Source organism: Solanum verrucosum, unplaced genomic scaffold (genome assembly GCF_900185275.1).
Source record: "Solanum verrucosum unplaced genomic scaffold, falcon-dt-bn FXZP01000287.1, whole genome shotgun sequence".
NCBI classification, from domain to species: Eukaryota; Viridiplantae; Streptophyta; class Magnoliopsida; order Solanales; family Solanaceae; genus Solanum; species Solanum verrucosum.
In genome coordinates this window covers 45,552-63,851 of record NW_026020292.1, presented here as the reverse complement: position 1 = coordinate 63,851, position 18,300 = coordinate 45,552, and the positions used below count along the sequence as shown (strand labels likewise).

General features: G+C 36.1%; 1 protein-coding gene across 3 annotated transcripts; it reads left to right on the top strand.

Annotated features, from left to right (window-relative positions):
• Positions 1-4,074: 4,074 nt before the first annotated feature.
• On the top strand, positions 4,075-18,127 carry LOC125834548 (uncharacterized). Of its 3 annotated transcripts, XM_049513673.1 has the most exons (10): positions 4,075-4,226; positions 5,424-7,835; positions 7,884-8,770; positions 8,885-8,965; positions 10,096-10,248; positions 10,844-11,007; positions 11,109-11,256; positions 12,740-12,862; positions 13,356-13,443; positions 17,668-18,127. In XM_049513673.1, exons 2-10 carry the CDS (start codon positions 5,738-5,740, stop codon positions 17,853-17,855), a joined length of 3,930 nt encoding a protein of 1,309 aa, XP_049369630.1. In that variant the 5' UTR covers positions 4,075-4,226; positions 5,424-5,737; the 3' UTR covers positions 17,856-18,127. The 3 variants fall into 3 exon arrangements, 2 of the variants coding, with proteins under 2 accessions (XP_049369630.1, XP_049369629.1); XM_049513672.1 differs by having other exon boundaries at positions 5,424-8,770; XR_007443363.1 differs by lacking the exons at positions 13,356-13,443; positions 17,668-18,127 and having other exon boundaries at positions 5,424-8,770; positions 10,810-11,007; positions 12,740-12,864.
• The last annotated feature ends 173 nt before the right edge of the window (positions 18,128-18,300 follow it).

The following is an 18,300-nucleotide window of genomic DNA, read 5'->3' as shown; positions in this document are numbered from 1 at the left end:
TTTTAACTCTACAATTCAAACTTCAGCCTGAAGTTTAAAACTTTTAGGATATGAAGATTATTATCTTCTTATTTTAGTTTTTCTTTTCAAAATATTATTATAGATTTTGAGTTCAATTTTGTGTTTAGAATGACTTGGTAACATTAAAGGGATAAAAATAAATGCTATTAAACTTGATTACTTGCTAATCATCTTCAAATCAACAATAGAAGGAATTGTGAGAGTAATAATTGATTTGTGAATTATGATAGATAATATTGTCGGCGGAAATTAAAGAAGTATGGCATATTTAGATGGCTTGAAGATACGTACGATAGTGAAGTTTAATGTGTTAGTCTTCAAACTGTTGAAATAAACATAATACTTTTAACTATGGAGCTTTAGGACATGCATAGAGTTCAAATTTCAGGATCTGAGCATGCATAAAATTTAATTAAATCTGTCGAGGGAATGATAAAATTTCCTTTTTTGAGATAAGATTGTTAGAAATTATAAGATAAGCTCTAGCTAGCAATAACATAAATATAGAAGTTTGCTTTCGTCTAGATGGGTTTGGATGGAATTTCAAAATTGTAAAATAATAATATAACATCTATGTATGTAAGTTCGTCATCCTAATTTAGATTACTTTATATTTTGTTGTGATCATCCTTTTCCGCTGCTAAATGTAGGTGTCAAGCTGATGAAAGGCATGAAGCTCCTTTTGTATTGGAAGGTTTTTTTTTCGAAAAGAGTACATTTTCAATAAGCTAAGGCACAAATGCAAGCACATGGACTATTGTGGAAGGTAGTTTTTGCTCTTTCTTTTGTATTCATTTAAGAAAAAACAGATCCGATGGATTAAGACTCAATTACTTTTGCGTGGTTTGCATTATATTGAGATATGTGCATTAATATATATTTCATTCAGTACTTTAGATTAGATTGTAATTACGGCTACTAATCACTTCAAGAAAATGTGATAGTAGAGAATTACATATACTTTAGCATGTGTGATGCTCTCATTATTGTTAAAGTATTATCATTTGCAATCTAAATGGATGTAAACATCACTCTCCAATAATTAGTGTTAATTAGTTGTTGTTCATATGTCATAAGTTACCTGCACTCTTTTTTCCTTTGTAATTTTACATCAAAACAAAGTTTAATAGAAAACATTACTTGCAATATTTATATATAATATTTGGCCACCGTCTAGTATTGTATTGCAAATATGCATCAAACACCCTTATTAAACAATTTATTGTTCTCAAAATAAGACAAAACATAGATAAAAGTGACAAAATAAATATACAAATTCCCCCCTATCACATAATTTACCAGAAGTATCAACTCATATCGTATTTAACATGAGAAATTTGGATGTGAATTCATTAAATTGTATTTTCTTGTGATTAAAAATATCAAATTTGTAATGTTGTTGTGTGTTCCACTTCCACAGTAGTTGCCCTTTTGAATGGTTCACATTTTTGTATGGGGATTTACCAAATCAAACTAAATCTAAATTTAATAGTACTTAAATATTTGATATCAATTATCAAATTATTAAACTCAAACTTTAAAAGTACCTAATGGATGTGAAGACGCGGAACCATGATTAAGAATTTGGGGGTTCTAAATTTCCTTTAGACCCGTCAATCAATTTTGTTAGGGTTCACAAATTAATATACATATATATATTTAATTGATTTTTTAGTACAAATACAAGATCTACAAAAAAGTTACTGGGTTTGTCTGAACCCACGAATCCCCCACCTAGCTCCGCCTATGCCCCTTGTAAAATTCTTAAAACGAAAATCAAATCAAATATAGTATATATTTATCAGTTTGAAAATTATTGATATTGATTCGATTATTAGTCATACACGGAAAAGAAATTCAAAAGTCCCAAAGAGGAATTAAAATACAAAATTAGTTAGCAAACAAAGAACTACATAAATCCCACTACTTTAAATCCTAATTACTAGGAATTCCTTTAGTTTTTAATATTACTTTCTATATATATACCACTTTCGGCAATCGGATACATGTACCATAAGCAGTTAGATACATGTATCTAGCAGATTTAAAAGGACGAGATAAATGATTTAATTGATTTGAATTAAATTATGTAACTTAATTCCTTAATTAAAGGAGTAAATGATGAGGTATTAACAAACAAAACGAATTTAGTGGATCCTTTTGTATCAATTATTATCAGTTTTAATATGAAATCTAAATCATAAACATTAGTAATTCTGAAATTGTAAACTTCATCTTTCTTTCTCTTCTTTTTACTCTCAATATCACAGTATTATCAGTTTTAATATGGAATCTATGGAATCTAATCTGGTTGTGTGTTACTTGCTACATACTACCAGCCACGTTCTTTCTGCATTTAAAGTTCAAGAAAAAACCCATCCATCCAGTCACCAACTATGAAGGAAATTCCAACTTAAGATACTCAAATCTAATTCTAATCTTTATCGGAAAATAAATTATTTAACCCTTAATAGTGATTTGGTGTTAAGGCATTCGGGTTCATGAATCTCTAAAATCGAATGTGAAAATTATAGAAGGAAATAAGTTACACCCTTTAATTCAAAGTAATAAATTGTGTATCTCGACTTTTAAAATCGATGGATACATGTATCTCGTGAGTAATGATACATGCATCTTAATGACAAAATATTCGAAACTTTAAGATACAAAGAAAGGAATTGATGAAGAAGATGAAGTTTACAATACTCAGATACATGAAAGTAGTGAAAATCACAGTATTGTTGAGGCATTCGGGTTCATGAATCTCTGAAATCGAATACGAAAATTATAGAAGGAAATAGGTTACACCCTTTAATTCAAAGTAATAAATTGTGTATCTCGACTTTTAAAACCAATGAATACATATATCTCGCAAGTAATGATACATGTATCTCAATGACGAAACATTCAAAACTTTAAGATACAAAGGAAGAAATTGATGAAGAATATGAAGTTTACATTACTCAAATACATGAAAGTGGTGAAAATTGAGATACATTAGAATATGAGCGAAAAATTGAACAAAATGTAAATGACTATCTTGGAAGGGGCGGGTATGGTAAGTCCTAAAACAATATCATTTGACATTCATTATCGCTATCATAGTTCTCAATTTTTGAAAGATTTCTGAGAATGATGACCTCTCAGCAGGATCAGGGCCCCAACAATTCTCCATTAGCGCTTTTCATTCGGGATCACACCATGGTGATTATCAATAAGTAATTATGAATGTGTGAATTACATAGGGGTGGGGGTTAGATACATACGAGTAAATGGGATTGGGATGAGAAACGATGGTGTGATGGGATAGAACGAAAATTTTGAATTGTTAGTGTCCCATTAATTAAGGAGATTAGACTTTAAGATAATTATTCATTTCCATGTGTTAAGGGATTTGTGTATCTAATTAAACTTTTTAAAATATATGGTATAATTATTAAAAAATGGTATTAAATGTAAAAATTTTAAACTAGAAATAAAATATGTATATATGATAGTGAAGAATGTCTTATTAAATATTTTTTTCCAACAAAAAATAACCAAACAACCCACCAATCACTCATTAAAGCCCAACAAATCTTGACGAGATTTGATTTTTTACCCCGCAACAAAAAATTATGGAGCTTGGATCTGAATTGGTCTTTTGTTGGACATTTTATTTTGAAATTATTTGCTTTTATAAATAAATTATAAATAATTTTATGATGAAAACATATATAAAATATTTTAAGTTATTCATAAAAAATAATATATTATGTAGAGATAATTATTAAAAAAATACATATAATTTGTTTGTTCGGTTCAATTCAATAATTTCTTTCATTTTTTAACAAAACAAAATCAAACCCATATAAAAATTATTTACTTAATTGATTTGGTTCGTTGAATCCAATTTTTACCCAAATTGTAAACACCCTCAAAGTCTTTGAGTGTTACAAAAGAATACTTTATCCAAAAAGTACCAGATCTAAAGGAAAAAAGTACCATTCTTTAAGCGTACTTTAGGGAGAAAGAGCAAATTGTTTCATCAGTCCCCATATCACAAACAAGTCCACATTTGACTCTTTTTAACTACGGCAAAAGAGTAGAGATCTCCCAATATTTTTCAATTCCGTTCGCCGATTTGCTTCCGCCGCTGCTCGCCGGCGCCGCCGATTAAATCCAGGGTCCACAGATATTTGTGATAACAACTTCTATCTATTACGGTAAACTGTTTGGTCGCTATTTCATATTCTTTTTGGCTTGAAATTTGAATTTTGGATTATTTTTATTTTTAGCTTGATTGAACTGAATATTTGGGTTTCGGATATCTGTTGTTGATTTTTGAGCATCTTATTGCGAAGTTTGATCATTTAATCAACTATGTCGGTGTCAATGTTGAACTGATTGAGATCGTTTACAGGAAACTTTTTATTATTTTTCCTCTCTACTTGGACTTACTTATTTTAGTGCTTGATAATTGTTTTATTGAGTTTGAGGCGCGCCTTGATGCCAAATCTTAAACAGTTGAGTTGAACTGAGCTGTCTGTCAAAGGTTTCGATTTGGCTTACCTCATAACAGCCTGAAAGTGTTGATGGAAGTAGATCTTGTGCTAAAGATTTTATAGCTCAGTATTGTAGAAAGACATTACGGGACCTCCTTTTTTAGTTTCTTCAAAGAATATAAGTTCAAACTTTAGTAATCAAACAAAAAATGGAATTACTTGCTGTGAAGGTTAAAAGAGCGAGGAAAGTAAAACAAGGAAATGAAAGGCTGCATTGGATTGAATTCTCTTTAAAACATCTTTTCCGGAGTTTTCTTGATCATCAAGTGTAGTGTATCCTGCTAGGAGTCATGAAATCCGGCTTGTTAGAAAAAAGGGTGTCTAATATGTTATTTTACAAAAAAGTGTCTGATATGTTATTTTACAAAAAAGTGTCTGATATGTTATTTTACAATGTTAGCCACCCTCTTCATTTAGTTGATCTTGATAGGCAAATAATTCCTTTTGGAAGAAAACTAAAGTTTGCGAGGATTTTTCGGCGGAAAAAACTTACCAGCACAAGATGTTTGCACCGACCATAAATGAACATGTGATCTTGACCTTCTTTATCACCAATTAAGAATATAATTCATTAATTCATATGTATTCTCTACTTGGTTTGTATTTGATGCTTCTCTTAGAGTATTTTTTAACTTGGCTTGGTACAAGCTGGATTGTGTGAAGTGACTCTTCTTGAAGACATTTTTACGGACTGCAATGAAGTTTTGACCTTGAGGTTGAGTTTTAGGAAGGTAGATATATTTTGAATGATATATTAATGCATGTTACCTTGCTTAGGACATCTAACATGTCAAACCTTAACTTTCTTTGGTTAATCATATTCTGATGATTGACTAAATGTTGGTGTGCACTGTGCAGGTTGTAGCTCTTTGCAGGGATCAACTTTTATCTAAAAAGGGAAAGATCAAGGTAAACCATTAGAATTCCTCAGTTAGGATTACTAAAGCGAGATTAGCTAAAGCACATCTGTCCTATTGACAAGGGTCTTCTGCTACCAACTGCTCGATCAATGTTCACCTTTAAAAAATCTAAATAATATCAGTTATTACTCATTTCTTTTTAAAACATCCTACTGAGAATAAAGTGTGCCGGTGCGATTGAAAGTGCCTACTTGGTTGCTGTTTCATGGATATGAAGTCTCCTTATGGGGTGAATGTTAAGAATTGATTACAATGGATAGGGATTTTGGAGAAGGCATGCCGGGACAGCAAAATAACTTTGAACAAGCTCGTTATAGTTCTATAGACACTAGAACAGAGGTCATTGGTTCTTCAAACCAGAATTTTTTCCAGGATCCATCAAGTTCTATCAATACAGACATAAGACCACCTGATTTCACTGTACCAGTCGGAGCTAGACCTGTAATGAACTATTCCATTCAGACTGGCGAGGAGTTTGCTCTGGAATTCATGCGTGAAAGAGTTAACCCAAAGCAGAACCTCATTCCTCATGCTTCTGGGGGTACTGCGGGTGCAACTTCTTGTATGGACCTGAAGGACAAAAGTGGAATATCTCATACAGGTTCTGAAAGTGGATCAGATATCGCCATGATCACCTCAGTTGGAAAAACTCAAGTTCAACATCACGAGAGGTCTACTTCTGTAAATGAAGGGATAAGCAACCACCAAGCTGTGCAAACTGAAACTAGAGCCTTATCAAGAAATAACAACGTCCATGGAATTCAAAGTCATATGTCTTCTAGATCTAGTACATTAACAAAGTTGAAGTTCCTCTGCAGTTTTGGTGGTAGAATTATGCCTCGTCCAAGTGATGGGAAACTTAGATATATTGGAGGTGATACGCACCTCGTCCGTTTAAGAAATGATGTTTCTTGGGAGGAATTCAGGCAAAAGATGTTGACTATATTTAACAATTGTCACACAATAAAATATCAGCTTCCTGGTGAGGATCTCGATGCATTAGTGTCAGTTTCTTGTGATGAAGACTTGCAGAACATGATAGAGGAATGTAATGTATTAGAAAGTGATGGATCACAAAAATTGCGTACATTTCTCTTTTCTTACAGTGACTTGGATGATTCTCTGGTTGGTCTGGAGAATATTGAAGGAGATTCAGAAATGCAGTATGTTATTGCTGTCAATAGCATGGACTTTGGTTCAAGAAGAAACTCCACTGCTCTGGCAAGCACTTCAGAAAAAAACTTGGATGAGTTTTTGAGTGCAACAATTGCTAGGGAGAATGGTCAAGTTGCTAGGCATGTAGCAGGGGCTGATACTTCTGATCCAGTCATTGGCATCCCTCTAACAAGTCAATCTGCTCATGAAGGTGTATCAATTTCATCACATAGAATACTTGGGTCAAACTTGGGGCATGACTCCAATCAACTGGAATACTTGGGTCAAACTGTACATCATGGTGGTGCTGAATGGCAACCTTTACCCTCTTCCATATCAGTTGACAACTTTCCAGGTGTAGGTAGCAAAAACCTGGTTCTTCCATCTATGCAAGTGCAGTATAACCATGGTTATCATCCACCCAACTCTTCACAACTTACAAATAACTTTCTTGTAAGTTCGAGTCATGGTTACATGAATTGGAAAGGAGACATCGATCCCGAGCAGTCTTACGAGAGCTCACATATGAATGACCAAGAATCACATGCTACAGTAGTGAATCTGAAAAGAGATAACTATCCCCGGGAGATGTTTGAACTTAGTAAAGCAAAACCTCGAGAGAAGGAAGTGCCTGAGGAGGGAAATATAAAGATAGAAAGTTCTTTTCAGAAAATAAATGAGCCTGAAAAAATGTGGCCTTTGGAATGCAAAAAAGTTGTTTCCTCAAACCCACTGAATGATTCCGCCTCAAGTCACGTTTCTAGAGTTGAAGTTCCGAATTTCACTGCTGTGGCAGTTGTTGGAAACGATGTTATACAATCTAAAATTAATGACAAGAGTCAGGAACAAGTTCAGAGTTCAGCATCTCCTGTAGCTGTTCAGGAAGAAAAACTTGATAGGTTCACAGAAGATGGCTTCTCCGGATCTGGTAGAATATCAAATTCTGGCTATGGAGACTCGGGGGCAAACCCACATGACATTAGCTACGAACAACCATCAATTCCTCCACGGACTTTTCGCTCTGAATGGATACCCAGGGAACAACCCGGCCTCAATCGTTTATCCAAATCTGATGATTCTGCTGCCTCGCAATTCATAATGGCCCATGCATATTCTGAAGGCTCACAGCAGATCATAGAATCCGTTAATAAATTGAATGATGGGAATGTGGCTTCCCAGACTGAGCATTTTGTACCTTCTGGAAGATATGGGAATGTGGCCCCCCAGACTGAGCATTTTATACCTTCTGGAAGATCTTTGTCTGCTAATCAACAAGCTACTGCAGATAAAGGGGTAAAACTTCAGGAATCTCAAGAGTTAAGTGTCAGTGCCAGAGAAGTTGATACCAAGGTTGGTGGAGAACTTTCTGAAGCAAATTATAAGCCTGAGCTGAAAGCTGCAACTTATGCAGAGAAAGTGAAATCTGGACTAAGTGATCCTATCTTAAGCAATAATATCCAGGCTGAATCTGCTTCCAGGAAGACAGAGCTTCATTGGGGTGATGCATCTTCACATAGAGTCAAGGGAAATAAAGAAGCAGAGCAACTACACTCTTTGGCTGAGAAAGAGTGTCAGGTTGGAGCAGCAGTTTCCACAGGGATACCCTCTGGTACTGTTGGTACACTTGAGCATGGAAGCATTCTTTTTGACATTAATGACCGCTTTCCCCGTGATTTTCTCGCTGATATATTTTCCAAAGCCAAGCTTATGGATGCCTCACCAGTACCTGCCCCACTGTACAGTGATGGAACTGGTTTGAGCTTGAATATAGAGAACCATGAACCAAAGAACTGGTCCTTTTTTCAAAAGATAGCTCAAGGTGATTTTGATAGAAGAAATGTCTCTTTGATGGATCAGGATCATCTTAGTCTGTCTTCTACTCGTGCAAATGTTGATGATGGGGTGTCTATGGATTATGGCTATCCTCCTTTAAAGGGTGATGGAACAATGATAGATCATATGGACTCTCAACTCAATATTGAAGCTGAGTTCCAGCAAGCATCTCCTGAAATTGTTGTCCCAGACACCATGGATTTGCCTTCCGAGTACAACCCTTCTCAAACCACTGACGTTCAAAGTATGCAGTATGATGTTGAATTGAGTTCAAAAGTACCTGAATCGGGTTATCAGGTATTTTTTAGTAGTTCAGATTTCTAGCAGCATTATTTTGCTTCAATTTGAAATTATTGTATTTTCCAGTAACATGCTAATATGGTGAAGTAAATCCTTTTATATAACATGAAGGATGAGAACCAAGGAGCTCAGAATGCTGGCTTTCCGCTTACCAATCTCCCGCTTGGAGACTTTGATCCCAGTTCCTTGCAGGTACTGTGGACTTTAGCTAGAAATTTTTATTATCTTTGGTTTCACGGCGAAATATGTATTTTTATTGGTGGTTGGATATATGTATAAAAGATGCCTTGATAATTAGAAAGAGAACTAAGGCTACTTTTGGAAAGAAGTACTTGGAAGGAAGTAAGAGGAGACGAATGATGCTACTCCACTAATTATTTACTTATAATACATCACCCTTTCTTAACGCTAAATTTCTGAAAAAATGCTCAGGCACTTTTCCCGAGACTGACCTTCTTTAGTCTTTCAACTCAATCGGATATACTACTCAGGGGGATATTCCAGTAGTTTTGACCAGAATCTTTTTCAGGTTCCATTATTTTACATCATGGGTGAAAGGAGGATCTATTACAATGCTGGTTTTAAGTCCTATGACATCCAATTAAAAAGAAAAAGAAAAAAGTTCTATGATATTACCAGAAACTACTTGGGGGTAGAAATATGATTCGACTGGATCGAACGTACCAGAGGTTTAATGAGGCAAGTAGCTATATTAGCCTTTGGCAGTGAATAGTATATGTAGTTAAGACGGTTTCCAAATAACAAAGAACCACAGTAAATAGGTGGAAAGTGAAGGACCACTTTCTTTTGCACTCTTAAATACAACGAACATGGTAGGTACATCAGTTGTACTGCTGTACAAGGGAACAAAAAATTGGTAATTATCACACGAGAGGTCTCTTTGAAGGGAAGGTTGACGAAACCTAGAAAATTGCAAACTTCATAAGCATCCCAAGAAAATAAAGGAGCCAGTGATCTTCAGAAGCCATCAAAATGAAATCTCATATGAGAAGGCCCTCAGAAGTGGCGGATTGTTTTCTCGTTTTGATTGTGTGTGCTGTGGGAGCCGGGAGGTTGGTTGGGGTTGGGGAGGAGAGGGCTTGTCATTCTTACTGCTTTTTGTTTCTGCATATGGCTTGTATATAGATTGTTTCCTACATTTTATTAGTCTATTCTCATACATTCATTATAGCCACTTTTTTTAATGAAGTAAATTCATTATAGTCAATTAAACATCTTTTCTAGTAATTAGGCTTACATGGGTCTTTGCAGCTATTCGTTCTGTCAATCTTTGTTGTTAACTTGCTTTCATTCCATTATAGATAATCAGTAATGAAGATCTTGAAGAGTTAAAGGAATTAGGTTCTGGAACATTTGGGACCGTATATCATGGAAAATGGAGAGGGACTGACGTTGCCATCAAGAGAATAAAAAAAAGCTGTTTCACAGGTCGGTCATCAGAGCAGGAGAGATTGGTGAGTTTCATCTTAAACTGCAATTGTTAAGATTAAACTAGAAGTAGGTAAAAAGTTATAAAATATCAGTCCAATCATCTCCTAGTTGGGGAGATGATGAGGCAATCCTTTTGCCCAAAACCCCCGAAATATCCACCACTTGAACACTTCAGTAATGATGGTGTAGAACAAAAATCCCCAAAAAGAATGTTGTGTTGCCCTCGGGAGAAAAACCATGCTGTTTCTATATCATGGTAGAATCTGTGAAGTATTTTCATGTTGATTCTTGATTGCTTCGATACATTTTGCAATCGAGAAATCTCTAGATTAAACGTAAATTGTACACCTAATTGATACTTTATATCATTCCAAGTTACTATATACATACTTGAAATGGCTTTTGTTGCAGTTTAGAAAGAGTCAGGTAGAGAGCTTCATTGCAGTCTAGTATTTTGTAAAATGAAAAACTTATAGAAGCTTTTGAATACATAAATTTTTTTGGGTAAAAAATACATCTTTTAACTGGTAAGTAAGAGCTTTTAAGTACATATATTGGTCATGTTTCTGCTTTCTTTCCACTAGCTATTTCGTGACAGAACTTGGGAACTATTTCCAGACTGTGGAGTTTTGGCGTGAAGCTGAAATTCTTTCAAAACTTCATCATCCCAATGTGGTGGCATTTTATGGTGTAGTGCAAGATGGGCCAGGAGGGACTCTTGCCACAGTAGCAGAATTCATGGTGAATGGTTCTCTTAGACATGTTTTACTTTGCAAGGACAGGTGTGGTAATACTGGATAGTACACTTCTTAAATTATTCTTTTTGTTTTCTCTTTTTTTCATGAAAACTTATTACGTTCTCCTCCCTACTTGAACTGTCCAGACACCTTGATCGTCGCAAGAGGCTCATAATTGCAATGGATGCTGCATTTGGAATGGAATATTTGCACTCGAAGAATATTGTGCATTTTGATCTGAAATGTGACAATTTGCTTGTCAACTTAAAGGATCCTTCTCGACCCATTTGTAAGGTGACCTTCAAGAATGTGCTGCTTTTGAGTTCTTTCAATGGATTCTGCATTTGCAAGAATGTGCTGGTTTTGATTTGAAATGTGACAATATGCTTTTTCTTTCTATAGCATACAAGTCTGATCATCATATTCAGCGTATTAACCAATATATTAGTACTACCCTTCGAAAGTAGTACATCCAAAACATATAAAATGCAGTTAATCCTGCCATGGTCCAAGCTATTATTGCCAAATTCGTGATACAACCATCCAACAACAACAACATACCCCGTGAAATCCCACGAGGTCTCATACCTAATAATAATGTAGACCTAAACCAAGCAACAGGTAGAATACCACAGAAGGACTCAATACCTAATAATGATGTGATTTCTGTAATTGGTGCATGCTTTCTAGATCTAAGGTTGGCTTTTTACTCTTTTCTGGATTACTAGCTTAATAAATGCATAAACAGAGTTCCTAACCCCAAACTTTAAACAGCTTCTTCAGTCACGTTGATAATCACTCATCATACTTGGTACAAGTTTATTATGACAGTTAGGGGTCGTTTGGTAGAGTGTATAAAAATAATGCTAAATAGAGTGTATTAGTAATGCTTGCATTAGCAATGCATGTATTAATTATGCTTGCATTAATTATACATAGATTATTTTTATGCATTGTTTGGTTTGATGCATTAAAAATAGAATGCATTGCATTAAAAAAATTGTTTACAAAGATACCCTTCACTATTCTGGTGGAAAAGATATAAAAAAGGTATTTAGGGGCAATTGGGTCTTTAATTAAGTTAATGCATGCATTAAAACCATTGCATTGCTAATACCTAGAAATCCATGGTATTAGCAATACACACCTTAATACACAATAGAGTGTATAACTAATGCTTGCATAGTACCAAACAAGATTCTAGTAATACACAAGGCTAATGAATGCATTATTTGTTTTAATACACTCTACCAAACGGGCCCTTAGGGATCGTTTGATAGGGTGTATAAGAATAATGTTGAATAGAGTGTATTAGTAATGCTTGAATTAGTTGTGCTTGCATTATTGCTTATGCATTGTTTTGTTTGGTGTATTAAAAATAGTATGTACTGCATAGTTTTAAAAAAAATATTTATTTACAAAGATACCCTCCACAAATATGGTGAAAAATATGTAAAAAAAGATTGAGGGGCAATTGGGTCTTTTAACCATGATAATGCATACATCAAGTCCTCTTGCATTACTAATACCATGCGTTTCCATGTATTCGTAGGAAAATACACTCAATACACAATAGAATGTATAACTCATGCAAGCATTAGCTATACATAGGTTGAAAAAGTGTACCAAACAAGGTACTACTAATACATAAAGCTAATGCATGCATTATTTCTTCTAATACATCTACCAAACGATCCCTTAAATCTTCATCAAGTAAAGGACAACAAAGATGCCGTAGAGGGATCAGTGCAAAGTTAATGGAAATTGTGTTGTGTAGGTGGCTGATTTTGGGCTGTCAAAAATTAAGAGAAATACCTTGGTTACTGGTGGTGTCAGGGGAACGCTTCCATGGATGGCTCCAGAGCTATTGAATGGTGGAAGTAATAAGGTTTCCGAGAAGGTAAGCTTTGAATTCCTCTTTTACGTTTAACTCTTCAAATGTGATCGCGGAACTTATAGTCTATTTTAGACGTGATTTTTTTTCCACTTCATGTGGGGGATATCGGTACTTAATGCTTATTAACTCAACATGCTGTTATAAAATGTTTGCCAACTTCAAGAATCCGATGAATTATGTGGTCTCTCTTTTTGTTTTGAAAATGGAGTTCAGATTTATCAGCACCCTAAAAAGGTCTGGCTTCAAATATCTACTAGTACAAAACCCATGTAATTCTTGCATTATGTGGTCTCTCTTGTTCATTAGTTTTGCGCCTAAACTTTTGTGTTAAATAGCTTCTGCATTTTCTTGCAACACTTCTATCTTCCCTTTGAAATGTTGTTCCACCATAACTTCATCAGCAAGAGTTCCATACTTAAGATAGAATAAATCATGAAATAATTTTAATCCTTGATGCCTAGTTGCCATTCATAGTAACAAATTTTGAACTTTGCAGGTCGATGTCTTTTCCTTTGGGATTGTGCTCTGGGAAATCCTCACTGGCGAAGAACCTTATGCAAATATGCATTATGGAGCAATTATAGGTTTATATTACTCTATCCCTTCCAACAGTTTTCTCTTTATATCGCCCATTGCAGTGTGTGCTGCCATTGCTGTCTGCATCTGACAAGAAGTTGCTTGTTATATCCTATATTTCCTGCTAAGTGCTGCCTTAATGAAGGATTGATGCCGGAGTGTTAGAGTCCATTCTAGAAGTAAGGAACAGAAGGTTGCTTTTTCACTGGAAAGTGAAAACACAGCAGTATAGACATATTTAGTCAATATATGCACTTCAATTTTATCCCCACTAATTTCTGAAGCAGCTACATTCTTACAAAAAATTCTACTAATAATCAATATCTAGAAATTCCTGATCAAAACTTTGGGTTTTCTAAAGCCACTAAGATGTTAATTGATGTTATGCTATATCTGCAAGGGCATTCCGTAAGTGCCAATATTGATAAAAGGCATTGAAGCTCAACATGGTTCAACTATTTTTGGTGCTAGTTCCTATGCCTGCCAATTTCTTATTTAGTATGCCACTTAGTATGTCAGGTGCAGCTTGAACATACAAGAAAAATACTTGGTATGTAGAATTGAGAATTGAAATGAGCTGAAAAGACACATTATTTAGTATTCGTGTGAAATGGGCTTGAAGAGAGCAAATATTTACCGAGGATTCTGATAGCTGAGCCCAACTATGTTAGGAGTTGAAGTGTAGTTGATTGATTGATAGAATCTAGAATAGAATACCACTCCCCTCCACCCCACTTCTTTTTTTTTTTGAGAATGGTAAAGTTGTATTCATCAGCAATGAGGGTATGCTGGCAACCAAACAAAAGTAAAAAATAAAATTCAAAGGCCAAGTAGTCATGATTACAAAGAGCCTAGGAAATCTACTACCTGATCTACTTCATATATACCCTCCTCTTTACACCAAAAAAATAGAGTATTAATGCAGTTTTCTTTAACTTTCTGCATTGGGTTAGTAATATTCTTAAAGCACCTATTGTTTCTTTCCTTCCAAATTGACCACCATATGCAAGATGGAACTAGATTCCACCATTTTTTCTGTGTTTTACTCCCCCCTCTTCTCATCCAACAGTTTAGTAGGTCAGCAGTATGCTCAGGCACCACCCAAGGATCTTGAACAATGCTTTGAAACATATACCATATCTGGGAAGTCACTCTACAGTGAAGGAACAAATGATTGTTTGTTTCCTCCTTCTCATGGCAAAAGAAGCACCTAGAAACAATCTGAAATCCTCTTTTTTTCAGTCTCTCCTGAGTCAGACATGCTCTTCTGCACACTAACCATGTGAAACACTTTATCTTGGTTGGGGTGTTGGATTTCCAAATTTGTTTCCAAGGTCCAAAAATGCCCCCCGGGTGTGCTGCCAGGTCTCTTTTGTACATTCTTCCAACAGAAAATTCCCCATCCCTATCATGTTTCCATCTGATTGCATCAGGATTAGTGTTGAGTCCCGGAAAATCTTCCAACCTTTGCAGTAAATTGGCTACTCTATCCACCTCCCAGTCATTTAAGAGCCTCCTAAGGGTTATATTCCACCCTTGCTGAGACCACATCTCAGCAATAGATGCTCCAGGGTTGTCGCAAAAAGATCGCAAATCTGCAAAGTCCTCCATGAGGGAGTTCTGTCCTATCCACTTGTCTTTCCAAAAAAGGATCCTAGTCCCCTCACCCACCTTGTAGCATATGTTCCTCGCTAGTTTTGGCCACAAATTTCTGATAGACCTCCAAACTGAGACCCCATAGGTGCTGGTCACAGTGTTGGATGTCCATGAATCAGTTTGTCCATACTTGCTAACAATAACATCCTTCCACAGAGCCTGCCCCTCTTTACCAAACCTCCATAGCCATTTTGACAGTAAGCACCTATTTTGCAGACCTAGATTCTTAATGCCAAGACCTCCTGATTTCTTGCTTAGTTGGGCAGTTTGCCATTTGACCAAGTGAATGCCCTTTCCTTCCTTGTTGCCCAACCAAAGAAAATCTCTCCTTAGTTTATCTAATCTATCTTCCACCTTTGAAGGTAAGGGGAAGAGAGACATAACATAAGTAGGGAGAGCATCTAAGACAGAATTGATCATTGTTATTCTTCCTCCCAGAGATAGATATTGTGTCTTCCAGGTGGCTAATTTTTTCTCAGTCTTCTCCACAATTCCATCCCATATTTCTAATTCTTTGTGGTTGTTACCCAACGGCATCCCTAGATATGTAGTTGGGAGATTTTCTATCTTACAACTCAAAATATTTGCTAAACACTGGATGTTAGCAACTTCCTTGACTTGAAACATGCTGCTTTTTCTCCAGTTCACAGAAAGCCCTGACACTGCTTCAAAGATTACTAATATTATTCTGATGAAACACACCTGCTCAGCCTTGGCGTCACAGAAGATCACAGTATCATCTGCATACAGTAATTGACAAATTTGTAGATCTTCCCCAGCTTGGTTGCCCACTTTGAATCCTTTTAACCATTTCTTCTGAGAGGCCACCCGTATCATACTATTAAGTCCTTCCATAGCTAGAATAAAGAGGAAAGGAGAAAGAGGATCACCCTGCCTCAACCCCCTTTCTGAGGGAAAAAAACCAGCAGGTTCTCCATTAATCAATATAGAGAACCTGACAGTTTTAATGCAAAATCCTATCCACTTCAGCCATTTCTCTCCAAACCCCATTTGTCTCAGGATATTAATAAGGAAATCCCAGTTCACATGATCATAGGCTTTCTCAATATCAAGCTTACACATGATTCCTGGGGTTTCACCTTTAATCCTTGAATCTACACATTCACTAGCTATTAGAGCTGCATCTAGGATCTGTCTGCCCTGTATGAAGGCCATTTGATGTTTGTTGACTAGCTTGCTGATTACTTTTTTCACTCTTTCTGCCAGAAGCTTGGCAAAAATTTTATAAACTCCACCAATAAGACTTATTGGTCTAAAGTCTCTAAGTTCAGTTGCCCCTGGCTTCTTTGGAATAAGGGCCACATAGGTGGCATTGAGGCTCCTCTCAAACTCGTGTCTTTCATGAAAATGGTTTACTGCATTCATAAAATCAAACTTAAGCACCTCCCAAAAACTCTGAAAAAAACACATGGGGAAGCCATCAGGGCCAGGTGCCTTGTCACTGGCACATGACTTGATGCACTTCAAAACTTCAGCCTCCTCAAAGTGAGTTTGCAACCAATCTCTTTCTTCCCTACTAATAGTTTCCAAGCCTTGCAACTTAAATTCCGGTCTCCACTGTTCAGTCTCTGTGTACAACTTTTGATAAAAGTTGATGATTTCTCCTTTAATATCTTCTGGATCTGAGATAGAGTTTCCTTCCACCACCAAAGTGTCAATAGAATTAAACCTTTTGTGAGCTGTTGCAACCCTATGGAAAATTTTTGTGTTTTTATCACCTTTTTTAAGCCATTGTATTCGAGATCTTTGTCTCCACGCTATTTCCTCTTGTTTGGCAACTTCCTCAAATTCCATGGCTAGATGAACCTTTTGGAGTAGTTCATCCTCTGAGAGTAATCTCAGCTCCCGAGTCTTTTCCATCTCTGCTAGCTGGTGGAGGATTTCCTCCTTTTTATGTTTCCAATCATTTCTATGAGTCATTCTCCATTCTTTCAATTTTTGCTTCAGCATCTTTAGTTTAGTAGCTAAGATGTAAGAACCTGTGCCATTTATATTAAAAGACAACCACCATTCCTTAATCTTGTCAGCAAAGCCATCCACCCTCAGCCACCATTGCTCAAATTTGAAATAGGACTTATTCGAATTCAGTTCCCCACAATCAAGCATGATGGGGTTATGATCAGAACCTATTCTGGGCAGCAAGTTCTGTTTGATCTGAGTGAAAGCTTCATCCCATTGAGATGAATGCAAAAACCTATCAATTCTGGAAGCTGAGCTATGGCCATCTCCTCTTCTCCAAGTGAAAGAACCCCCCAAAAGAGGGGGGTCCACGAATTCCATCGCATTTATCCATTCCGTGAACTCCTGCATGTCCCCTGTTATTCTGTGCCCTTCTGATCTTTCATTTGGGTACCTTGTGACATTGAAGTCACCACAAGATACCCATGGGCCACTGCATACCTCCTTGATGTTGCTCAACTCTTGCCCCTCCACCCCACTTCTTTATTCCCTTTAATTCTCTCTTTGCTTTTTTCATTGTGTTCCACTCTTCATTCTCATGCAATATCCCAAGTCCCGAAATTAATGCAGTCTTGTATCCTTTGTATTGTATGCAGGTGGTATTGTCAACAACACATTGAGACCGCCTGTGCCAAGCTTCTGTGATACTGAGTGGAGAATGCTCATGGAACAGTGTTGGGCTCCAGATCCTCCCATCCGCCCATCTTTCACTGAAATTGCCAGACGCTTACGTACCATGGCTGCTGCCTGTCCAACAAGACCACACGCTCATCCAGCCAAGTGATGGCATGGCGTCCCTTCCTTCTTGGTATCTGCATGAGAGTTTCTTTTAGGAGTATACTCTGTTTATTCTGTATTAATCAGAGAGAGGAGAGTGGTCTCCTTTAGAGTGTGAAACAACATTGTTGAATACTAACGAGTGACATTATATATATTCCCGGGAAACATGAAAATCTTTTTATATATTACAATATGTAAAGCATCATTTTGTATCTATGATAAGTAGAAATGTAACTTTTGCCTCAAATTCTTGGTGATATTAATTATAAGTTTTACGTGATTTTTTTCGGTCTTTATTTGGAGTTTGCTGGGGATATAGGGGGTAAAAAAAATTGTTCCTTTTTTTGTTTGTTATACAAAATGCAAAAGAAACCCAGAAACGGAAAGGAGCAAATAGATCATCTCCTCACTTTTTCTTCATTATCTTAGAGGGGAACGAAGTGAAAAAT